Consider the following 24,506-nt stretch of genomic DNA (forward strand, 5'->3'; position numbering starts at 1 on the left):
CCCAATGTCTTTCTTTAGGCAGAATCTATGGAGGATCCCAGGGGGATTTACAAACTGCATATTTGGAGATGTACTTCACTGGTTTTTAACCTCATGAATCACTGACAAGCCCATATATGAATAACATTTCCTCAAGCTTTAAACAGTCATTTGTAATGGTCACAGCTATCTGGACCTTGTAGATAAAGTGAGACTCAATGAGCTTTTGTTGACAACTGTTATTATTGTTAATAATATAATAGTATTATTATAATATTTTCACATAATAATATATTTTTTAATAATAAAAAAATAACAATAAAATTAAGATTTATCTTACATTTTAGTTAAAAATTTTAGTAAAAAAAAAATTAAATCCACGTTTGTTTATTGTTGCCTGAATTAAATACAGACACAATTCGGGCTTTCCTAATCGGAGGGTGGCGCAGTTTCAGTAGTTCTAATAAATCAAAAGACTTTAATAAAACAACAAATTCCTCTTGCCTGGAATCACAGTGATTTAATGGCATTTAAAATGTGTACCAAATGCCCTTTTAAGTCCTTGGGAAACGCTGCGGAAGTTTCTTGTGACGTCACCGTGACGTTTCAGTAGGCGGGTCTATTTTCACTTCCTTTACACTGGGACACCCATAGACAGTAAAATAAGGGGACATCCCGCGGCTCCATCCGAGCAGGACTACAACAGTCCCGTGTCCTACTTTTAGACGATTGAATCCATTTTACAGCTCAGGCTGGAAACGGATGCTTTTTATTGCAGCGTCCCGCCGGGAATAATGTAACGGACATCTCGGCTGAACAGTTATAGTGTGAGTGTTTCAGTAATTGTGTTGTTATGGAGTGCGGAATCAGTGGAGATATGTGCTGCTGATACAGACGTCCACCCACAAAAAGCACGATCTTCGTCTACTCTCACACCACACTCAGATACAAAACATGGCCAGACATCTCATCTGCTGTCGGATTTGGGCTCTAGTGGCTCTTTTCTACTTTGAACAAGCACTTTCTTTTAATCTGGATATTAGCAAACCCACAGTTTTCGCTGGACCTCCAGGAAGTTACTTTGGATTTTCCGTGGCTTTCTTCAATCCCGACAACAAACAGTGAGTAAATTAAGTTACATTTGTAAACCTAGTGAGCTGTCGGTGCGCCAGTTTGGTTCATAGGGGCCTACAGCATTTTATATTTATTTATTTATTTATTTATTTTTTAAAGAAAGACTAAGGCATGATTCTTTTTAAATATGCAATTATAAAAGAACATTTTTTTAACAATGTTTACAAAGTTAGAGAAAATTCTGTTGTTCTTTTCTTGTACAACTGTTATGTGAAAGCAATGTATATATTTAGTATTTTATTCATTGCATGTTAAACAGTTAATTGTTAATGTTAATTTTATAGAAATCTTACCATATATATGGAAAAAGAAAGTGAAAGTGACGTGACATTCAGCCAAGTATGGTGACCCATACTCTGAATTCGTGCTCTGCATTTAACCCATCCAAAGTTCACACACACAGAGCAGTGAACACACACACACACACACACACTGTGAACACACACACACACACACACACACACACTGTGAACACACACTTGGAGCAGTGGGCAGCCATTTTTATGCTGCGGCGGCCAAGGGGCAGTTGGGGGTTCGATGCCTTGCTCAAGGGCACCTAAGTCGTGTTATTGCCGGCCCGCGATTCGAACCCACATCCCTAGGGTTAGGAGTCAACCTCTCCTAACATTAGGCCACGACTCCCCTTGTATATTATAATAATAATAAATTTTAATATGATTTAATTAATCATTAGGCTTTCATCAGTTCACTTAACAACTGCAGTTACAGACATAAAAAATATATAATTGACATAATGTTTAATGCATTTCCTGTTGTTGATAACAAAAAATGGAATATGTACACACACACACAGATTTATTTTTCTCATTGTTTATATGAATACAGTACACTATAATCCCATTCAAAATTGTGATTACAAAAAGTTAAGTTAAAAGTTATCGAAAGGTAGTCAGAATACATTAGCTTAATTAGTAATTTAATGGATAACTAACAACAATTTTCATCAAAGTAAAGAAATATAGTTTCTTAAATATTTATATATAGATTTTAATAATAGTAATACATGGTATTTAGAATGTATAATACCATTATTAATTCAAAATGATAGATTTTGATGATATATATATATATATATATATATATCAATGTAAAAAATATAATATTATTGTGTTTTAGTGTTAGTATTTAACAAAAGCAATTAAACACACTTTACCCTGTTCTTCCAGGTTAAACATACTGGTCGGTGCACCCAGGGCAAACACATCTGATCAAACCCCGTCAGCAGTCACTGAGAGGGGCGCTGTCTTCAGCTGTCCCTGGCAAAAAAGTGGCTCATGCACCCAGATTGAGTTTGACAGCACTGGTGAGATGCAGCACTGTGTTTTCAGCCATCATAGTGCAGTCTTTGCTCCAACATGTTATTTAAAGCTTTTTTCTGTTTGTCTGTTGATTCACTTTGCATGCTAGTTGAAGAGGTTGGGTTTTTCAGATTTATTAAAGGACCTTCTGAGTAGCTTGTAAATTTTTTTTATGATTTATTGGGTCATATATCAGCTTTGCTCTAAATATTATCAATAGGTGGGGGGAAAATAACAGGCGAGGGAGTCTGGGATCAGTTCAAAGCTCATCTAGATTATAAGATTGTTTTTGCAGAATGTTTTGAATTCACATGCTTGGCAATGACCTGCAATAGAGAAGGTTTTTTTTTTCTTTACCATTCACAAAATTCATGTACTGGCCTACTAACTAGTTTGCAGATGTACACAGTCTTCACACTAACAGGACTTTGTTCAGCCTTACATTGCTCTGAGGTGAATATAGGCACCAGTTTTTTTTGTGCCAGATCTCATTGGCATTCAGTGACAGTTATAGACTAGTCTGGCCTGATTTACCCTGCCAGCCAAGCTGGATTGCTAGAAGTGGAACTACCAGACAAACAAAAAGGTCTTCAGTTGGATTATCTCAGTATGCTTCGAGTTCTCACCAACAACTGAACTACTCCTCTTTGTGTCCTTTTCACCCTTAAAGAAATTCCTGGAAAAGAACCAAGTATAGTTTAGGTTTAAGGGACGCTGTGCACCCATGGCATAGTAAGCAGACAAGTTACAAGTATATAATAATATAATTAAATATATTTTGTGGAGAAAAATAGCTGGTCTTTTTTGTGTGAACACTTTAAGTGTCTGGATACTTATTTGGGGCACAATAATGTCCACTGACCTTCAAGATATTTTTTTTTCTTGTTTTCTTTCAGTGCACTAAATTTGTTTCTTAACAATCACTTCTGCAAGAAAGAATCTTAAACATTTTTATGTTAAGCAACTGCCAAAGGATAACTGTGTCCTGACATGTTTTTACTTTGAATGATGTTGCTTCACAATGGTGTTCTCTGTGCTGGCCGACCCGCTGACTGTTTGAGGAGCTGGAAAAGACTAGATTAGAGAAAAATGTCAGAAGTATGAGATGGAAAACACTGTGTATACCGAACAACACTCATACTGAGCTGTTACAGCACGGTTATACAACTGTGTTTCCGTTGAGCCACTGTACCATCAGCTCTCCTTTTGTGCTGTTAGGGAATAATTAAGTGCTTAATTCTAGTAAAGCCTGGGTGTTGTTGAGCGGCTGTATGACTCTGTTGACCATGAGAAACACTGGGAAATTCCCAGCCCAGTAGCACAGACAGATGAACAGCTGGGGCGTCCTGTGGCTGAGATGAACCAGCCGCAGGGAGGGAATATCTTTGTGGTTATGTGTGTGGGTGTGGGTGTGTTTGTAAGGATCACGGCATTACTAGGAAAACCTTCAACTGAAGTGTATTGTTGGAAGAGCATACATTTGGAATCACAGAGTAAATATTACAGAACTAAAAGAGTGATTTAATGATTAGAATCATGTCAGAATAATGTTATAATGGACAAATCCCTGACTTTTCTGCAGAAGCACTGAAAACAAACAAAAAAACCTTTAATTCTCCATTTTCTAAAAATCACCCATTATGCTTTCAGTTACCATTAAGATTTTAGTAGACTCTGAGCTTCATAACATGTTTTATAATTTTTTTAATCCAAAATTCCACATGTTTTTCTTAAAGTGGGCACAGAAATTGTAAAAAAAAAAAAAAAATAGAGGGGGGGGGGGTTCCTTCTGGGCCTGCTTCTCTTATTATTGTCACTAGATGTTCATTGTGCTTTTTAATAGCAGGAAAGGTATAGTGTTTAATTCTGTCATGCCATGAATAGGTTCAGCTGTCTCTTTTCTTGACCTTGGATTGAACTCCAGATGGTTTGGTAATGAACAAGATGAGAGAGTGTTTCATATCAGCATATCAGCTCAACTTTTTTAACTCCGATGCTTCTGTCAGATCAGATCTTTTGAAATCAGTTGTAATTTGAGGAACACGCCAGGGGATGAGATTGTAGTGATGGAGAGAGCAGTGTAGACACTACAAAGGAAATGATGAAAGTCTGATGATTCTAATTAACTGACCTAACTTATATTTCCGTTCCTCCCTCCATCTCCTCCTTTCCCGTTCTCCCTTCCCCTGTCATTCTCTTTCACAGATGACAGGAAGAATTCCAATGGACAGCAAATGGAGTTCAAGTCAAATCAATGGTTTGGGGCCACTGTGCGTTCCTCTGGGGACCATATTCTGGTGAGTCTGTCTGTGGAGTGTGAAAGTTGCTCTGAAAAAAAGATTGTACAGAGCGCAAAAAATAAAAAATAAATAAATAACTGCTGCAACAGATCACATTTTTGTTTTATGGACCATAAAAATATTTTATTCGCCAAACAATTTTATATATATCGATCTGAAATCCCAGATTAAAAGGCAGTATGTTAAATTGTAATTATGTAGTCTTTATTGCATAATTTATTTTGAAGTACCTTGATCTTGTCTTTCAGTGTTGATGTGGCACTGAAAATATTTATAAAAAGATAAAAAGATTTAAAGTAAATAGATACATGCTGTTTGGAAGAACTGGGTTTGAGCTGATTTACAGAAAGAACATGATTACTACTCTAGTATTTATTTGCAAATATCTTTTTTTTTTTTTTTCAGGCATGTGCTCCTCTCTACCAGTGGAGCACGTATGGATTATCAGAGAGAGAGCCTGTTGGGACATGTTACCTGAAGAAAGGCAATAACATTGTGGAATATTCACCCTGCCGCTCTAGTACGTACATGATCACCACTCTTTACCTCACGCTGCTCCTACCCTTATTGGGTCATATCTAGTAGCCTAATCTTAACTAAGATTAATGGAATATTGTATGGTTTTTTAGACATGTGTGGGTTAATAAGTTCTCACCAGACAATGTGTCAGTGTGCATGTGATTATGACAGTTCCTCTGTCTACAGTTTGCCTTCCATTTTCTCACCTTTTTCTTCATTCTGAAACTTCTTTAAAACAATTTCTGCTTGTTGTGAATATATGAATGAATTAAAAAAAATGTTTTTTACTACATCAGACTCAAACTCACCTGAGGGACAAGGCTTTTGTCAAGCAGGTTTCAGTGCTGACTTTGTGAAGGTATTGAATTAACAGAAATCTGCTTCTTTGTATATATATTTATTTATTTGTTACATTTTATATACATTTTGCCCCCCAAAATATTAGGACACTTTATATTCATTAAATCAGAATTTTCAAAATGACATTATAACAGATTACAGAAACAGCTCATATCAAATCCCATTATATATATATATATATATATATATATATATATATATATATATATATATACTGTTGTTTTCTATTGAAATGTTTTATTTAAAGTTTTGTTGAAAGAGTGCGCTCTTTCTTTGCAACATTAATAATGAAATAGTTTTAGTTATTTAGATAATTGGGTACAATGCCATTGTGTGCAAAATTAGTTTATATACCAAAAAGGTTTTTCAGGCATATTCACAACAAGAATCATTACATTACATTAAAAGACTGTTTAAGGATCACAATACAGCCCACAAAAAAAATTATTAATTGTCATTTTAAATCTTTACTAGTCCTTGCCAACATCTTTCAAACCAATAGGACATCTAAAATATAATGATTTTAATCATCTGAAATATATTATTATATTTTAGATTTTAATTATTGAAAATATAATAACATTTAATATGATAATTTATGCATTTAATATTATTTTATTTATTTTATAAATCTTATTTTTTTATTTTATATATATTACAGAATAAGTATGTTTATTCTTTTTTACATAAATATCTGTTATGTTGTATGACAATGGAACATTATTTCACCCATATTTTGACCTTTTATTTTCACTGAAGGTATTTGAAACATTTATGTAAACATTTGCTTTTAAAATGCTTTTTAAGTGTATAAAATCACTTTGAGAAATTAATTCTGGTGTGGACACTAAAATGAGACATCTCTTCTTGGACTCATATATAGCTGCTTTTACATGGCTATGTATTTTATTGCCTATTCTTGCCTAAACTTGTACAGAATGTATGAAAACATGATTTTATGTCTCCTTCAGAAGAATCGGGTTGTTATTGGAGGACCAGGAAGCTTTTATTGGCAAGGTAAACTCATTTATTTTATTATCCCTCTGTGAATTTGACATTGGAAAGCATAATGGGAAAAAGGGAAACAACAATGTGCTCTGTCAGGATTTTTTGTGACTCAGAGAATGTCTGCTGTGTCTTCAGATATAGCATGCACACAAAACCAGTCAGTGAATGTTTGCACAAGAATGGCAATGCATGTTTAAATTTACAAATGTGTTTTTGGTCCCCGCCTGTCAGAGAAATGCAGCTCAGAGGAGAGGGAGGATGTTTTTGAGTCAATAAATAATGCAGAATGATATGCTGTCTCCTTCTGTGAAGATGCGCCGCTGTTTCATTGAAAGGTTTTGTGTTGCACTGCGATGTTGAGATGGCTGTTTACCAAATCTCAGCTCTGTTGTGACCTCATAGGGTGGGGTCACTGAAGGAACCGTGCCCAGAAAATGCATTTAATCTCTAACACATCTTTCATGACCTGCAGTGATCATTTTAAAGGCTCTGTTTAAAAGCTTTCTAATAGCCTTTTGTGAAAACGGTTTCGTTTTTCTGCTGAGTCTCTCTTTTTCCTGGTGGTATGGTACAGTAATTATACACCCTGCTGAGAGTACAATGCTTTCAGAAAAGGGAATGTGATTGATAGTAAGCTTGGTTTGACTGGAACTTCTTATTCTCACTTTGTTTACATTTTGTGAACGAATTCCTGCGTTATCATAATTTCGTCAAGACTAACCTTGGATAGACTTGAAATAAGTCTTTATTTTGTTGTGTTAATGTATTCATACATTATCATTTAAGCCTCATGAGTTATTTTTCTACAAAAAGGTGACAAATGTCTGGGAACTTTACTGATTACTCAAAAAATTTATAATTTATTTTTAGCAATTTATTTAAAAAAAAAAAATTCAGAAAATGTATAACTTCTTTTTAATGAGACATTTAAATGAACAAAGTGAAGAAATGTAGCCACTGAAATAAATTAACCTTAAGTAAAAGATGATTTGAAGGGAGTGTGTTTGATTATTTGTGTAAGGCCGTGTGAGCAATAAAATGTAGCGTAAAACATGTTAACGTACTGTAAAAAAAACTGCTTGCTACTGAAAAAGCTACACTGTTACACCTTTTACACTACTAAAAAATGAAGTTAGTCACATCACAACATTTAATTATTTACTCCCTATAACACTGATGTTGAGAGAGTCTGTATTAGTCTAGTAAAGATTAAAGACCATAAGAACAACAAAATGCATATGCATGCATGCAACCATATTTATAGTAATGTTATATGACTGAGGACAATGTGACTGTTTAGAATACATTTTGTTAATACATCTTTCTGATATGCTGAACATTACATGCAGGCTGAAGAAATATCTATTACCTGCACACTTAATTTCATATGCGTGTTTCATATTTGTGCTTTCATAACTGTTTTTTGTCTTTCTAGGTCAGCTGATCTCAGATGACATCACTGAGGTCATCAGCAGATACAATAAGGAGTTTTTTACTCCTTACGGTAACCAGTTAACAACCAAGTCAGCCGGAGCCCAGTATGATGATAGTTATTTGGGTAAGCCTGTGTGCGTCTTTTGTTTTGATATTTCTTAACGTTGTAATTTTGTCTTGTGGTGGTGCACTGTTACCTGGAAACCAGGAGTAGAGCATGCTGTAATATTAAGTTATATATGTAATGAATGTTTATGTGCTTTAAGTTGCAGTGATCAGAAAATACAAAGTTTTGCAGATATGAATGTCATCGTTTGATTTGCTCTTAGGTTACTCTGTGGCCATTGGGGATTTTAACGATGACGGTGAAGATGGTAAGATATTTCATAATTTTTATATGGTTGATATTTTGGAAACTATAAATAGATGGGATCGGTTAGATATTGTTTTGTAAAAAAAAAAAAAAAACATATGGTAAGGGAACATTAAATTAAACAATTAAAGGGTTAGTTCATCCGAGAATGAAAATTTGTCCATCTTCGACTCACTCTCGAAGCATCCTAGGTGTGTGTGACTTTCTTCTTTTAGAATAATCCAAACTGAGTTATATTAAAAATTATCCTTGCTCTTCCAGGCTTTTCAATGAGGTAAGAGGGTGTTTGTTGTCAACTGTTCAGAAGACGTGAAATAATTTGCGCAAATCTGTAATAAAATGTCCCTCACACGGCTCCGAGGGTTGAATAAAGGGTCCCTGTAGCAAATCCATGCATTTTTGTAAGATAAATATCCAGATTTCAAATGTAATAAACAATTTTTTTTCTCACTTCTGCTGACTGTGGGGAACTGGAAGACATGCAGGCATATGTCGTAGTTCGTCAACGCTGCGTGGTTAGTGATGAGCATGGAGCGAGAACAAAACAAAATGCTGGTCACAAATTAGAAGCACAAAACAAGGATTTGTAAAGAAAAACGTCGAAATAAGCCAAGAGGAGACTGGTTTTCCTTTGCTAAAGTAAGGAAACTTTGTTGCTCCATCTTCCTGCACAACTTCTGAGTCCCCCAGTCAGCAGATGTTCGAAAAAACAGTGTTTATTACCTTTGAAATCTGGATATTCATCTTACCAAAACACATGGATTCACTACAGGGGGCCTTTATTCACCTACTGAAGTTGTGTGAGGTATGTTTTATCACAGATGGCCGCACTTTATTTCACGTCTTCTGAACTGTTGACAACAAACATTTACCCCCATTGAAAGGCTTGGAAGAGCAAGGACAATTCTGACTATAACGTTGATTGGATTATTCTGAAAGAGTATGTAGTCACACAAACCTAGGATGCTTCGAGGGTGAGTAGAAGATGGACTAATTAAAATTTTGGGGTAAACTAACCCTTTAAAGTCAATAATGACAAAAGATCACTTTTTTCAAATAAATACTGTTCTTTTGTAAAGACTCCTGGAAAAAAGAAATTATTAAGGAGCACAACATTTCAACGTTTATCATTGTAAAAGATTTTTTCATATTTGAATGATTGCTGAAGGATCATGTTACACTGAAAACTGTAATGGCTGATAAAAAAAAAATCTGCTTTGCATTACAGGAATAAATTGCATTTTAAAATACATTCTTATAGAAAATGTTATTTTAAATGGTAATAATATTTCAGTATTTTTAAACAAATAAATGCAGATTTTTTCAAAAACATAAAAAATTCTAATAGACCTCAAATGTTTTAACAGTAGTGTAATTTTGAACACCCCACAACCACAAGCTGTCAGTGGCTTGTTTTATCTGGTCTTAACTGGCCCCATAGTATTGCAAACTAAAGTAGTGCATTTCGGGAATTGCTTAGATCCAATTTTTCTGTACACTGAAATCAAGAAACCTCTCTGCTGAATGAAAGCATTGTTGTGTCTGACTCATTTCAAATTCTTCCTGCCTCTCTAGATTATGTCACAGGAGTTCCTAGAGGGGAGAAGGCTCTCGGTTATGTGAGTTTCATACTATTTTTGGTCAGGAATCTGATGAGAACCTATAAAAGTGATGCAACTCTGCTTGAAACAACTTGCATGAATCTCTGTCTGGTTTTGTCTTGTAAGGTCAACATTTTTAATGGGAGGAACATGGAGTCTGTGTATAATTTCACAGGCAATCAGGTGAGCATTACAAAAGTGTTTGTTAGACATTGTGATGTGTGGTAAATGACAGGATAAGAGCATATATGAGCAGTCTTGCCTGTGAGCAGCCTGCAGGTCATATGATAGGCCCATGCTTGTGGTCATGGCACAGTTATGTTCAACATTTGTTTATGAGCAGCAAGTTCATGTCCTAAATCTATTCCCACATCTGGACGCTATTGACAGCAGTATCGCCAACACACGAGAGCAAGAAGGGAAAAGAGGTGTTTTTGGCTGATTGCGATTGCTTCAGTGATGATTCATCAACAGTTAATCAAGCTTAAGTCGGCATGAGCTTAACAGAGATTTCAATAAGCTCAAGAACTGAATCTACATGGAAATACTGTAGGGAGTACAACCAATACCAGTGATAATCATGATATTCACGTCTTAAAAACAGTGCTTAGTCTAAAGCTGCAGTCTAGTCATTTTTTTTCCCCTGTCCACCTTAGATGGCTGCTTACTTCGGTCATTCTGTAGCAGCTGTTGACATCAATAATGACAGGTAAGTAGCACTTTACACTTACACGCTGGATGTTTTTTGTTTCTCAATGTGGATTGATGATGATTCTTAGAAATTTTTGACAATCTTTTTTTTTTTAAGAATGAGCATTCATGCACTACTGGATACTTTAAATCAGTGGTTCATGACTGGTAGGGCGTCGCCCGGTTTTGTGATTTAAAATCTCGATGGATGGACAGGAAGAAAGTCAAAGAAAACTGAAAGAAAAATAAATTAAATGGGCAGAGAGGAGGACAACTACTGAACTAATCAGCCTGCATTGTGGCAAAGTCCTTTGAACCAAAATCTCTAAAATCTTGCCAGATTGGATGGATGAATTAACAACTTACTCTACAAAATATGACTTCCTCTATAACTATGTACAATATATACAGTATTTACAAACTGTGTCCCGCTGTGTGATGCTCCATGTGACACTGATGACTCAGTGTTGCTCAGGCAGAGGTTCTTCACTGACGTTCGTGTGGATACATGGAGCGAAGCTTCTGCTGCGTGTGAAGCTCTCAGTGATGATGACGCATCCATCTGGCAGCTCTGTCTCCAGTAGTGAAGGGCACTTGAGTGTCTCCCACAGGTGCTGCTTGATCTTCAGCCCCAGCTCAAGGCTTTAGGGATGCCGTTGACCCCAGTGTGTCTTCATCATGGGCTCCACAGAGTGGTAAATGTCCTGGTGGCCCTGCACACAGCAGCCGTGGATGGAGATGGGTCTTCCTGGTGACACAAAGACTTCAGACAATCGTCCACTGAAGAGAATGAGACCGCTGGACAGCTGTCAGGAAAGACAGCAGTTCTTCAGGTATCACTCTTCCAGCCTGTTTGGTCTGTGAGTTTTGGCAAAGATGCAGCTTTAGGTGTGATCTAACCTGATTACAGCTGCCAGCTGTGAAAGCTCACTGGCCTCTTGAATGAAAGAGATGCCCTCCACCAAGAATCCCGTCAGGTGTGTGGGAAGAGCCCTGCTTCTCCTGGGGCAACACTGCTCCATGAAGATGCCTGGAGAAACACTTTCTCAGTGATTTTTGACAAATTTATAAAACTCCCCAAACTGTAGATTTGAAAAGCTTGCAGCACATGTGATCAGCTTCAAGGCTTCAGGGATAGTTTGTGATTTCAAATAGCAATCTGTGTGTGTATGTAGTGGTGTCTGTTAAGGTCATATGAATCAATCTTTTAAGTGGACAAAACATTCTTGTTCACTTCCTTGCACTGACTCTTTTTACTTTTTTTTTGTTGAAGTAAATGACTGCTTTGGGTTTTTCCACCCTCCAAAGACATCCAAAGCATTTAATTGGTTGGACCTACAGTATGAATGTGATTGAATAAATAGAGGGCATGTGATTTATTCAGCAAGTAAGGCCATCTTGTTCATCTACAACAGAAAAAATGTGGAAAAATTGATTAATTAAAGAGTTTTATGTGCGTTCACGCAAACCATAGGTTTTTGGGCATTTTAATTTAATGTCTTTTAGAAGCCAGTTGAGAACCACTGCTTTAATTATATTCATGTTGGCAATTCATTTTTATGACTCTGGGCCAAGTAAACCTAGCCTAAATATATGCACAGCAATGTTTTGAGAGCATTAACTGGCATTATTTCAAAAAATGAGCTCAGATCTGAACATTGTGCAACAGTGAAGATAAAGTTCCCTAAGTTTCCCGAAAAGTTGCTCTCTGTCTGAACATGTTGACCCTTTTTGTTCAGAAATTACCTGTTTTTAATATGAGGTAGTTTTCATCAGCTTATCTTTTTTTAGTTCTGTGCATTTACTTCTGTTACTTTCGAAGTATGGCATCTATTCAGCAGAATCTGCCAGCTGTTTTATGCTGGTTGATGAGCGTAACTGCAAAATCCCAAACAGCCTATCATGATCTTTTCAATTCAAATTAACACCCCCCCTTTAGGAAGATGGATTTGTTGGTGGGAGCTCCTCTGTTCATGCACCGTGGGTTAGATGGGAAGCTGAGGGAGGTTGGTCAGGTCTATGTCTACTTGGGCAAAGGTGGCTTCACTTTCAACAATGCCATCGAACTCACTGGTTCTGAGATCTATGCTCGATATGGAAGCTCCATCTGCAGCCTGGGAGACCTCAACATGGATGGATATAATGGTATTATTTTGTCTTTCTTCAACATATTTTCTGTATTTTTGTGCTGTTCTTAAAGGACCCAACCGAGATTGCAACACTGACGAACATACAGTACATATTTAGTCATTTGAGTGTCTTACTTGCCTCATTGTGCAACAGTAGTCATGACTTGTGAGCTTTTTGTGCAAAAGCTGTACAAGCAGATACAAACACAGTACTGCCCATGGTGGTTACTCCATAACCACGACTTAAAATGTTTTTTATTTTGAATCCTTTTGTTTTCTCTCAGATGTGGCCATTGCTGCCCCATATGGTGGGCAGTTCCACCGTGGCTTGGTGTACATTCATAACGGGCGTCCCACAGGGCCCAATTCTGTGGCCTCTCAAGTTCTGGAAGGAACATGGGCGTCTGCTTCCATGCCTTCTAGCTTTGGTTACTCCATGAACGGAGGCACAGATGTTGATCAGAATGGATACCCTGGTTAGATTTCACCAATCAAATGGTCTTGTTTAACACATTCACATCTTTTGCAATTAAACGATTACAGTCACTTAAACTCAAAGCTACTTCCTCTCTCTTACTCTTCTATTGCCACTCATTCTTTTTGTCTCATACTCCCTTCTCTTATAGACCTGGTTGTTGGGGTGTTTGGTGCTGACAAAGCTGTTCTGTACAGGTACACAATGCTTATGCTTCACTTTGAACTCACACATGCGTTTGATTGACTTTTATGGTCTGGGCCGGATAAGCTATTAAAGGTGGTCTCATTTAATTCAGCAGTATTTCATTTGCTTTATGTGCATGTAGCGAAAGCAGTTCCAGGCTGTATACAAAGAAAATCACAGTGAAACATTTGCCATAATCTATTTTTGTACACGAAAGACCACCAGACTTAGATTTACTTTGTATTACACATATTGTGTGAGCCAAATGTACAGTCAGCTCATCATTATTGCACAATAAGCACTAAGTGTTAAAAAAAACAGTGAGCAAAAGTTTAGTCATACATTGTGAAACTCCCTTCTCAGTCCATCTAAACCATTAATGGATACTAAGCTGCAAAAATAAGTTATTCTGAATCCCACACAGTATTGTTGTCTCAAATATGAATATAGTAATATTACCAACCACATATCGCCAGGGTGTCAAAAACTACACTAAAATGATCATGTAAAACTAAATTAGTGTTTTCATGATTTTTCTGTGATTGCCTACCGTCTTACAGTATAAGGAACCTGTCTGAATTGGTAGACTGATGATGCCTTCTTGTGTTGTGTTGTTAGGGCTCGTCCAGTCATCAGCGTGAACACCACACTAGATATCAGCCCACAGATCCTAAATCCTGAAGACAAGAGCTGCACCCTTCCTGGTACAACCACCACAGTTTCCTGGTGAGTCAAGGTTTTTTTCATCAGTTTCAACCAAACATACATGGTGCAATTTGTTTCATTTAATGATGGAAATGTCATTGCCAAATAAGAAGTACATTAAAATCATTGCAATAATAATTGTGTTGCCTCTTATATCACCAGTAAAATCATATCAAATATATTGTGAATATCCCTAATATAACACTAAGCTCGACTTTTGGTTCTCTTTATTTTGGGGGGGGGGGGGGGTCATTATTGTAAATTCTGCTTCTGTTAAAGCCACAGTTGTTTGTGCAAGAATACATTAACAGAAGCATCGGTCTGCATGAATATGCTCCTGTCTAGAAACATCTGTTTAAAGAGCTGATTTCTTAAAGGGGTCATGACATGGATTTTTTTATTTATTTTAATATGTTCCTTAAGGTTAACTTATAATGTTAAGTTTTTTTGCACAATAAAACATAAATGTGTGATAAAATTATTATTTTCAACCCTCATTCTGACCCTCTGTCGAAGGGCCTGTCCACATGAATGCAGGTATTTTCAAATCCGCAGCTTTTTCTATGCGGTTTGGCCATTGGTCCACACGCAGACAAAGCACCAGGTCACTGTAACCAAACATTTTTGAAAACTTCTGCCAGGGTGAAGATTTTCAAAAACTCTGGTTGCAGTGTTATCATGTAGACAGCGAAACCAAGGATTTGGGCTTGTGTGGTCAGACCATGCTCTGTTATCTCCGCCTATTGGAAACTTTTTCAGGCTTCTGATTGGCCAACATGACTTTACGGTTGAGATTCTATCGCTGCCTGTTGGCTTGGCCTGCTCTTGACAGTGCTTCATTGCATGTTTTACATTTTCATGAGAACGGAGATTTAAAAAAAGAAATGGATGGAAAAACTATAAAAAATACCCATACTTGTGAACATGGCCTAAAATGACCTGTTTTAAGGGGCGTGTCCTTTAATGCTTCACAGTAATCAGCCACTGATGATCGGCTAACACCATTGCATAGGAAACCATATTGCAACACTATTAAATGTCAGATCAAAATAAAACTTCCAGACAAAGCATTATGAAATCATTTACTTACGGTTTGTGATGCAGCTGCGATCATATCTAGTACTGTTTCATCTTTCAAAAATGTTTATTTGTGAACTCTCCTTGACACTGTGCCCCGATTGCAAGACAAAATCCTCAAGATTTTAAAATATCATGAAAATAATGGTAATCCTACTCAATTCTTTCCCTTAGCTTTACTGTGAAATACTGTCTGAAAGCAAATGGCAAGGGAGCACCGTCTTCTCTTTGTAAGTACCTTTTTCTTTATATATGCAAATGTATAATATCCAGGGCAATAGAACCTATTATTGCCCATAGTAGGAGCACTAGGTGGCTGTAAACGGCATCCTGCTGTTGCGGTGTGTGTTATGAGCACTGCTGTGGGGGGAAACTAGAGCTCAACGTGTCAGGCATCAGTGTGTGGAGCCATTAAAAGCCCAGCGTCCGGCGCTCACAAAGTCTTCACATGGATCTCACAGCCTGGGGTGTAATGGCTACCAGACCCCAAGCCCACTGTTCATAGACCACAGACCATGATGCCAATTCATTACTTCTCTGTGTGCTTAGAAGTTCTCCTATGCTCTGGTTGAGCTAATGGCTACCGTTATGCAAGCTTAAGGTGCGGATGTGTGTATGGTACAAGGCCTGTCATAAATGGATCTGAAACGCATAAACTGTATCAGTTTAGTTGTTTTGTTATGAGTAGAACATGTAGTAGGTATGGATATACTACTGTTGAAAAGTTAGAGGTCAGGTAGATTTTCATTTATTTATATTTACAAGTTAATTATTTAATTCAACAATACATTTATCAGAAGAGACAGTGAAGACATTGTTCTATTGCTAATAAGAAGAAATGTTTCTTGAGTAGCAAATCAGCATATTAGAATGATTTCTCAAGGATGGCGTGACACTGAAGAAAATATATCCAAATATGTATGGAATTTCAAATTATAATATTTTACAGCATTACAGTTTTAATGTATTTTTCATCAAATAAATGTAGAAAACCTTGCGAACTAGCTTGTTTGTTTTCTTTAAACACGTAGTTTTTGTCACTGCCTTTTGACATGTATGTAAACCCCTCATTGTATGTGAAATGAGTATCAGTGCTTTTCTGTGCTTATACAAAAGGATGTATGATTGCAGCTAAATGCTTACAGAAATTCAGGGGCATAACTATGTTTAAAGGTTTCAGGGTTGACTGATGGTGTTCTAAACTCTTTCATTTGCAGATCGTATTTCTTTTGCTTGTTTCCTTTAAATTGCTTCTTGTATTTAAAAGAGAAACTCTTGTTATGTGAAGAAAGTAAATAGCTCCCTCATTCCTTCGGAATTTAGTGCTTTGTATCACTCTGAGTTTCTCTCCTTTATAATTGAAATGAAAACGTGGCTTTTCATTCACAGATTTCCAAGTGGATCTGACCCTGGACCGTCTCAAACACAAGGGAGCTATCAAACGTGTGCTGTTCCTCCATAACAAGATGTCTCAATATTCAAAGAACATGACCGTCTCCAACAGCCAGGGACCGGCCTGTGAGGAGCTTCAGGCTTATTTAATAGTGAGCAAATTTATTCACATTTATTTATTTGACAGATGTTTTTATCTAAAGCCTTTTGCAGTGCTTGCAAGTTATATATTTGATAGGAAATCAATCCTGTGGCCGAGGTGTTCCTGATGTAATGCTCTTCCAGTTGAGATACAGGAACACACAGAAACTCTATGTAGCTCATTCACTTCTGCTGATCATGCCAGTACTGGGCTGTGAAAAGTTTAGTGTAGTTTTGTTTTACTTGGCCAACTGAAGAAGTGCTCATGCCTTTATGTCATCAAATGACATGACTTAGGTGCCCTTGAGCAAGGCATCGAACCCCCAACTGCTCCCCGGGCGCCGCAGCATAAATGGCTGCCCACTGCTCCGGGTGTGTGCTCACAGTGTGTGTGTGTGTGTTCACTGCTCTGTGTGTGTGCACTTTGGATGGGTTAAACGCAGAGCACAAATTCCGAGTATGGGTCACCATACTTGGCTGAATGTCACTTCACTATTTTTATTTTATTTTAAATATGTGTTTGCCCTGTGCTTAAAAGCAGATAACCCAGATGTTTGGCACTGGAATATGCCTTTATTTTGTTTTTGAAAAGGAACAGTGCGTTACAGAGCTAAAGAAGGATTTGACCTGGAAAGCCAAAGCTCTCTTTCTTGGACATAAAAGAGCATGTTGTCGAGCTTGTAAGCTGGACTGAAATTCCCCAGCCTTGAGCTCACTGAACTAGAGGCCCCATTCCTCTCTCCATCCACTTTTGGCTCTCTACCTCTTTCTCTCTCTTAACAGGATGACTCAGAATTCAGGGATAAGATCACACCCATTTCTGTTTTTATGGAGTACAGCTTGAATTACAAAGCAGCAGCAGATAAGACCGGCCTGTTGCCCATCCTTGACCAGTCTGCACCTACAAATGTCACCAAGCAGGTACAGCTGATTCCCACACTAGACCTCTGCTTACAGGGACACTACATAGACAACTACAAATCTTAGAAATAAAAATAGAAATCTTCTGTATCAAATCATAAAATCTAGTCTTTACTGATGTTTATCAATTCAGTACATCAATTTAATAGATAAGTATACATTTCTTTCAAAGAAGACTCTTCCTGACCTCAGACTTTTGAGCGGTAGTGAATGAGCAGTTTGTTTCCTCATTGGGTGGGGCTGTCATGGCCTGAGTTGCATCTTTCGTGTATTCCGGAAAGATCTCAGCGTCTGTAGGAAAGGATGACGATGGAATAGATGAGCGTGGTTTATACTGCGTACATGGCTGACATGGTTGAGTTCAAATCTTTTCCCATGGACATGGACAAACTAAAAGTAGCAGGGAATTTTTAAATGTTTCCTACATTTTAGAAAAGCCATGGAAATAATTAAAATCCTAATATAAGTCTTTTTTATGCAGTGTTCTGAAATATTTTTCATTGTGAGAAAACTTTCAAGGAATTGTGGAGCCGATTTGCAAATTGGTCTAAATTCATTTTTTTTTAATTAACTTGAATTATTTCACTTTAGTTTTATAGTTTTTTCTATTTATCACAAACTACTGGAAAACTGTAAGAATTCATTGGTTTTAAAGTGTGGGAGCCCTGAATGAGACCTTACATTGTGCAGAAGCTACTCAAAATATCAAATCTTCTACTAACCAAATACTTACATGATGATTTACACGAACAATTAACATGAAACAGCATTGGATAAAAATAAAAATTCACTTTATTTTCTTATAATTCCTTGTGACTTTCCAGGCTCACATACTCCTGGATTGTGGTGAAGACAATATTTGCAAGCCAGACTTAAAACTGTCTGTTGTGAGGTGAGTCACTGGTTCATCTCAGCCATTGTCTGGTTCTGTGTGGCTGGAGATTAACTTGGTGCTTCTGATGGTGTTTTGTGCTCCAGTGACCAGAAAGAGATCTACATAGGTGACGATAACCCCCTGACCCTAGAGGTCACAGCAGAGAATGGAGGAGAGGGGGCATATGAGGCCGACCTTACCGTCACCCTACCATCTCAGGCAGATTTCATTGGGGTTGTGCGTAACAGTGAGGTGAGCAGTGACCCATTTACACCTAATAAAGTGCAGTGTCCTCCCTACAGTGACCTCCTGTAACAAGACAATTAATGTTGTATTAAAAGAGCTGATTTAACAGATGTTCCAGGTTTAACGACCATTAAACTCTATGGACAATGTCTGTGACATCTTACTGGTAACTTGTTGCTCCATTTGCAAACACAAGCTAAAGTTTCTTTGGACAGTAGTAGGAAGATTTATAAGCACTTTTAAAAAATACAAGATGCACATTGCTTTCAAAAGCTTTGGAAAGCATTGCCAGTAACTCTTTTTTATTTTACAGTGACCTTGTTACAAACTAAATGTACTTACTATTATAATTGCAACAAATTATGCATAATTACATGCAAGTAACATGCAATGCTAAGCCAAACCCTAATCCTAACCTTAACCATATAGTACATGTAGTTAATCAAGATTACTCTGTACTTAAATATATAAGTACACTGTATCATGGACACCTTAAAATAACACATAACCACATTGCCTCATTAAGACCATTTAGTGTAATTTAGTCAAAAGTAGTTTTATTTATCAGTAATATTTATATGCTGTTTTGTGACATCATTTAGGATTGTTCGAAGGTCCATATGTTATTTCTGTATCTCAGACATTTTCTAGACTGTCCTGTGCCTTCAAGAGAGAGAATCAGACCAGAGTGGTGGTTTGTGATCTTGGGAACCCAATGAAAGGAGGAACTAAGGTGACCAACAGACTTTCCGCACTAAAATGTCTGCATATTTATTTGTAGCAAAAGTTAATTTTGTTTAATGTTGCTTATTGTAACATAAATGAGCTATTTCTGATTTTTGTTTCTGTAAAATGGTGTTGTTTGTGTAGATAATAGCAGGATTGCGCTTCAGCGTGCACCAGCTCTCTGAACAGGATACAGAAGTCAAGTTTGACTTGCAGATACAGAGGTATTTTAATTAATGCTTGCTATTGCAATAATATAGTTTAAAGATTTGCTTGTGCAGTGTTAATTAAATGGAGTTTGGTAAGCCTTCAGTAACCCAAGGAGGCCCATTAGAACAACTGTAAAACGTTCATTTTCACTTCCTATTTAATATTTAAATCCGTAAAACTTCAGACAGCATTTGCTTCTAATGCTACAGTTTTCTGCTGACTGTCAGTGTTTTTTCTTATAGTGTTAATTACACAGAACTGCTATTTTTGTGAGAACATCCTGCTTTGCTTCCTGTCTCTCACTGTTTACCCGTCTTTACCACAATGATTTGTAGTGCATTTCTGAAACCTAAAGAGTGGTCCATGGTAATATTTTATCATGTTGTCTGTAATTTAATGAAATGTATCAGTTTTTAAAACAACAGAACCACCTATTGGAAATGAATAATTCCCTTCTGCTTCCAGCTCAAATCAGTTCAACAATACCAGCAATTTGGTCTCTGTTGTGACCAAGCTTGCTGTGCTTGCCAAAGTGAAATTAAGAGGGTATGATCATTTAAATCATATTTCTGTTCGAATTGTGTGACATGTATTATCTACACAGATTTAAAATCATTTAGAACACATTTTACTTTTAAGTAGCAACTTTTAAGTTACTTTTAAGTTAAGACATTTAGATTAAGAGGGCAAACCTTTTTTTAGAATGACTTGCACAATTTGACCAAGATTGTGAATTAAGAAAGTAAAAATGATCCAGTATGGATTAAATATGTCAATAAAAACCTGAATGATGAAAAAAAGAAAAAACAAACTTGAGCATTATGATTGGCTGTTACTAGACACGATCTTCACTGTGTATTCATCTGCTCTATCCTGTGTAGGGTGTCTGTGCCAGAGCAGGTGTTTTTACCCATCGCTAACTGGCAGCCAAAAGAGAATCCTGTTCTGGAGGATGATATTGGGCCTCTTGTACAGCACATCTATGAGGTAGAAAATGCAGTGAAGGCCATTGGTCAAAGACATTATATATTTATTAGACTTCAGTAGTGCATAATTTCTGTTTTTTCTGTTATCAATTATCTCTTACTAGCTGAGGAACACAGGACCCAGTACTTTCAGTAAGGCCATTTTGGATGTGCAGTGGCCATACAGATTCAAAAATGGCTCTCTGCTCTACATCACCAAGTTTGAAGTGGACGGAAACATGAATTGCAGCTCAGACAGAGAGCTCAACCCGCTTAATGTCACTGTATGTATCCCACAATCCAAAGTATACATTTATGTGTAAGACTGTTGTTGATAACAGGTGTAAACAGGACCCAAAACCCCGCTCCACACAAGCTGTATATTAAATATTATTTATGTTCTGACTGGCTGTGACATTTTGTTAACATCAAGCAAATGGGATTTCTTTTACAGTGTGGACAGAATAATTAGTTAAATGGATGGTTAAAAACGTCATTTGTTCACAAATCACAAAATTCCATTGATAAACTTAAGCTTTTGCTTTCACCTAGAATCCCAGATTTATTGACAAAAATGAGACCTCTGCCAGCGGAGACAGATCTGAGGGGAGGGCCAGACACAGCGTCCACCGCAGAGACCTGGAGGACAAACAAGGGGAAGAGAACCTGGAGATTCTGGTATGTTCACAGCTTTAACACTTGCTGTTTGACAACCACCATTGTCTGCGAAGTACTTGGAACAGTTTTATATCGAATTTGAAATATGTACACTTCCCTGTTCAAAAAGCTGTTCAGTGAATTTGTGTCTGATATTTTTGAAAGACATTTCTAAGTCCACATTTAAGCAGAAATACAGGAGAAAAACACAAACTTCTGAACAGTAGTGTGTATGTATGAAATATATGAACTATTATTATGGTTATTAAACTATCAAACCATTTTTTATGGGAACTGTTTTACCCTTCTACACTCCAGTAGCTGCAGCCAGTGTGTGTCATTGAACTGTCCTTTATACCAGTATGTGTGAATGCAACTGTAATGGTTTTTGTGTGTCCACGCAGGATTGTGTGAATATGGAGTGTCAGAAGATTAAGTGTTGGGTCGGTCGGCTGGAGAAAGGCCAGAGTGCCATTCTATTTATTCAGTCCAGACTCGCTGTGAGCACGTTTCTCAAGGTAAAATCAGTTCATTTGACTGACATTTCAAAGCCTTAAACAAGATCTTTAACATCTTGTTTTCACTGCACAAATACTAATACATTTAAAACACAACAGTGGTTTTCTTTCCTTTTAGGCTGAAAGTCAAAACAAATCATACAGTGTTCGCTCCTCAGCCTCCTTCAATGTCATAGAGATGCCATATAAAAATCTGTATTCTGAGCTCCCAGCCAGCAAAACATCGGTAAGTTCCTATAATCATCATTGTAAATGGGACATAACTTGGATTTTCTTGGGTCAGAAAGTGTGGAATGGTTAACCGCTATTTAAAAAAAGCATAACCAAAAAAAGGAACATATTTGTGCACTGAATATGTGGTGTTTTTTACTGTCTCCACTGATCACGACTGAGAGTTGAATGATGTCAGTGTCATTATCACGCGTCTCTGTCCTGCAGGCCTCTCTCAAGGTGATCTGGAATTCAGAGAACCCTCAGCCTGTCCCAGGATGGGTGGTGGCTCTGGCTGTCCTGGCCGGACTTCTGCTCCTGGCTCTGCTCATCTTTGTCATGCATAAGGTGAACAGCTGTAAACTTTAGTCAAATAACTAGTTTGATGAACTACAGAGGTCAGAATTAGTGTTGCTAATTTGATAAATAGTCATTTACACATTTACATTTTAAGCCACCAATCAGTGACTATTACTTGCGTTTCCATGGCCTATTCAGTAGTTATTTATTTGATGTAAAATGTAAAAAAAAAAAAAATCTCTGTCTCTGGTTTACTTTAATGTGCTTGTAGAGTCCACTTTCAATGGTATTTGTATCAGTGATGGAAGTTTTGGTATTGAACTATGCATAGAAATATCTTTGACTGATCTTGATCTTGATTTCTCTCCTCCTCAGATGGGCTTCTTTAAACGTGTGCGTCCGCCCCAGGACGACAGCATAGAGAAAGAGCAGCTTCAGCCTCAGGAGAACGGAGACCGAAACACAGAAGCCTGAGCTCTTCATCTTCACTAGTCTATTACTAGCCGACTCAATAATGCCACATCAGCAGCAGTGTGCCTGATTTACAGTACAACACATCCTTCATCTTTATTAGCAGGTCAGCCAGACAGCCCTGATGAGCGAGATGGCTGTCGTCATTTGAATGGTACACAGCTGAGGTGGTTTGAATAACCATGATGCTCTGTTAATAGGACTAAAGCCCCCTGCACTCCTGTCCTTCTTTTACTGCACTGAGTCTTAAGACGCGATTTGATTTTCAGTCGGGTATAGAGAATAATACATGAAAATTCATAATAAATTTCAAACTGTTTACAAGTAACAAAATTAATAATGGTAATGAACCATAATACAAAATGAGCTCATGATTTTTACTTTGAGAGATGTGAGGTGGTTTGGTACATCATTAGATTGCTGGTTCTGCTTCTTCTCTGGGAGAAATGCTCAGTTTCTGCTGTTTGGGGGATTTCTGTAGGACTTTGGGCTTTTGTTTCTTATGTTTTCTTTGCAGTTGTTTCAGCTGTTGGGATTTAATTTCTTATTTGGGCGTAAGGTATATTATTTTGAGAAGATATTCTTATGTTTGTCTACTGTAAGCACATGATTTTAGGGCAGGGTTGTGTTTGTGCATTTAGAGCATTTTGTATTATAAAAAAAAACAATAATATCCTTGCACAATAGAGCATTAAAATGGTAGCATTTTCGTATTTTGAAAACTATCCCTTATGGACAGAGCACCTTTATTAGAATATTTTAACCCCCCTTTAGTTTTAATATTCCTCTTGGTCAAAAGTATTTTTATCGATGAAACACTAGTCTGTTTTTTTAAGATCTCTTTTACCCAAATACATGTTGATTAGAATAGGACAAAATCAATTTAGTATGATGTATACTGATTAATATTAATTGATAAAAATAAAACTGAAGCTGGAATCCTTAACAGTATTGGTCTATGGTTATTTAATTAATGATTTTGTTAGGTTGCGGTTCATAGTTACTGGTCTTAATTTTGACTTCAGATATACTGAAATACATAACCCATAACACTGAAGAACAAGAAAAAAACCTTGGATTTCTTATGTTGCTGTATTATAGTAATGCTGCTGCCCATATGAATTTACCCATATTGGGTTGCCATAAATATGTTGTCTAAATGAAAAATTCTACACATTTATAGTTCAATCAAAATGATGCATTTTCCACAAATAAAATGATCCAGAATATATTCTCATGTAAAGTTTGTAAAAAATTAAATAAAAAAAACCAATAGAACATAATTATAGCAACAAAAATATGTATTTATGAGAATCTACCATGTTTAAAGATGATCACGGACTCTTGACTTTATTTTTGACTTTCCTTTTCTTTTTTTCCCCCACAATTTTGTTTAGCAATATGTTAATGCTTCTGTAATTCAATAAACACAAATACTGATGTAGTTGCATTTCTTTCTTTCTTTTTCTTTTGGTAGTTGATCCTATTTATGAATATAGCTGGACTTGCATTTAGTACTTATTATTGCTGTCCAAAGGTCCTGCTATCATAACACCATTTTCTAATCTACAGCGATGAACTTGACC

General features: G+C 36.8%; 1 protein-coding gene across 1 annotated transcript; it reads left to right on the plus strand.

The window, feature by feature from the left end:
* The first annotated feature begins 614 nt into the window (after nucleotides 1–614).
* LOC132095061 (integrin alpha-V-like) lies at nucleotides 615–23,866 on the plus strand. The gene is made up of 30 exons (XM_059499813.1): nucleotides 615–1,100; nucleotides 2,301–2,437; nucleotides 4,638–4,729; nucleotides 5,138–5,252; nucleotides 5,548–5,609; nucleotides 6,583–6,628; nucleotides 8,055–8,177; nucleotides 8,383–8,427; nucleotides 10,002–10,045; nucleotides 10,154–10,210; nucleotides 10,684–10,736; nucleotides 12,657–12,862; nucleotides 13,131–13,322; nucleotides 13,473–13,518; nucleotides 14,126–14,233; nucleotides 15,464–15,519; nucleotides 16,679–16,833; nucleotides 17,606–17,743; nucleotides 18,568–18,635; nucleotides 18,722–18,869; nucleotides 19,504–19,596; nucleotides 19,734–19,813; nucleotides 20,265–20,345; nucleotides 20,681–20,786; nucleotides 20,890–21,048; nucleotides 21,317–21,442; nucleotides 21,826–21,939; nucleotides 22,058–22,165; nucleotides 22,378–22,497; nucleotides 22,825–23,866. Exons 1-30 carry the CDS (start codon nucleotides 934–936, stop codon nucleotides 22,921–22,923), a joined length of 3,144 nt encoding a protein of 1,047 aa, XP_059355796.1. The 5' UTR covers nucleotides 615–933; the 3' UTR covers nucleotides 22,924–23,866.
* The last annotated feature ends 640 nt before the right edge of the window (nucleotides 23,867–24,506 follow it).

This window comes from Carassius carassius, chromosome 19 (assembly GCF_963082965.1).
Source record: "Carassius carassius chromosome 19, fCarCar2.1, whole genome shotgun sequence".
In the NCBI taxonomy this organism is placed as follows: Eukaryota; Metazoa; Chordata; class Actinopteri; order Cypriniformes; family Cyprinidae; genus Carassius; species Carassius carassius.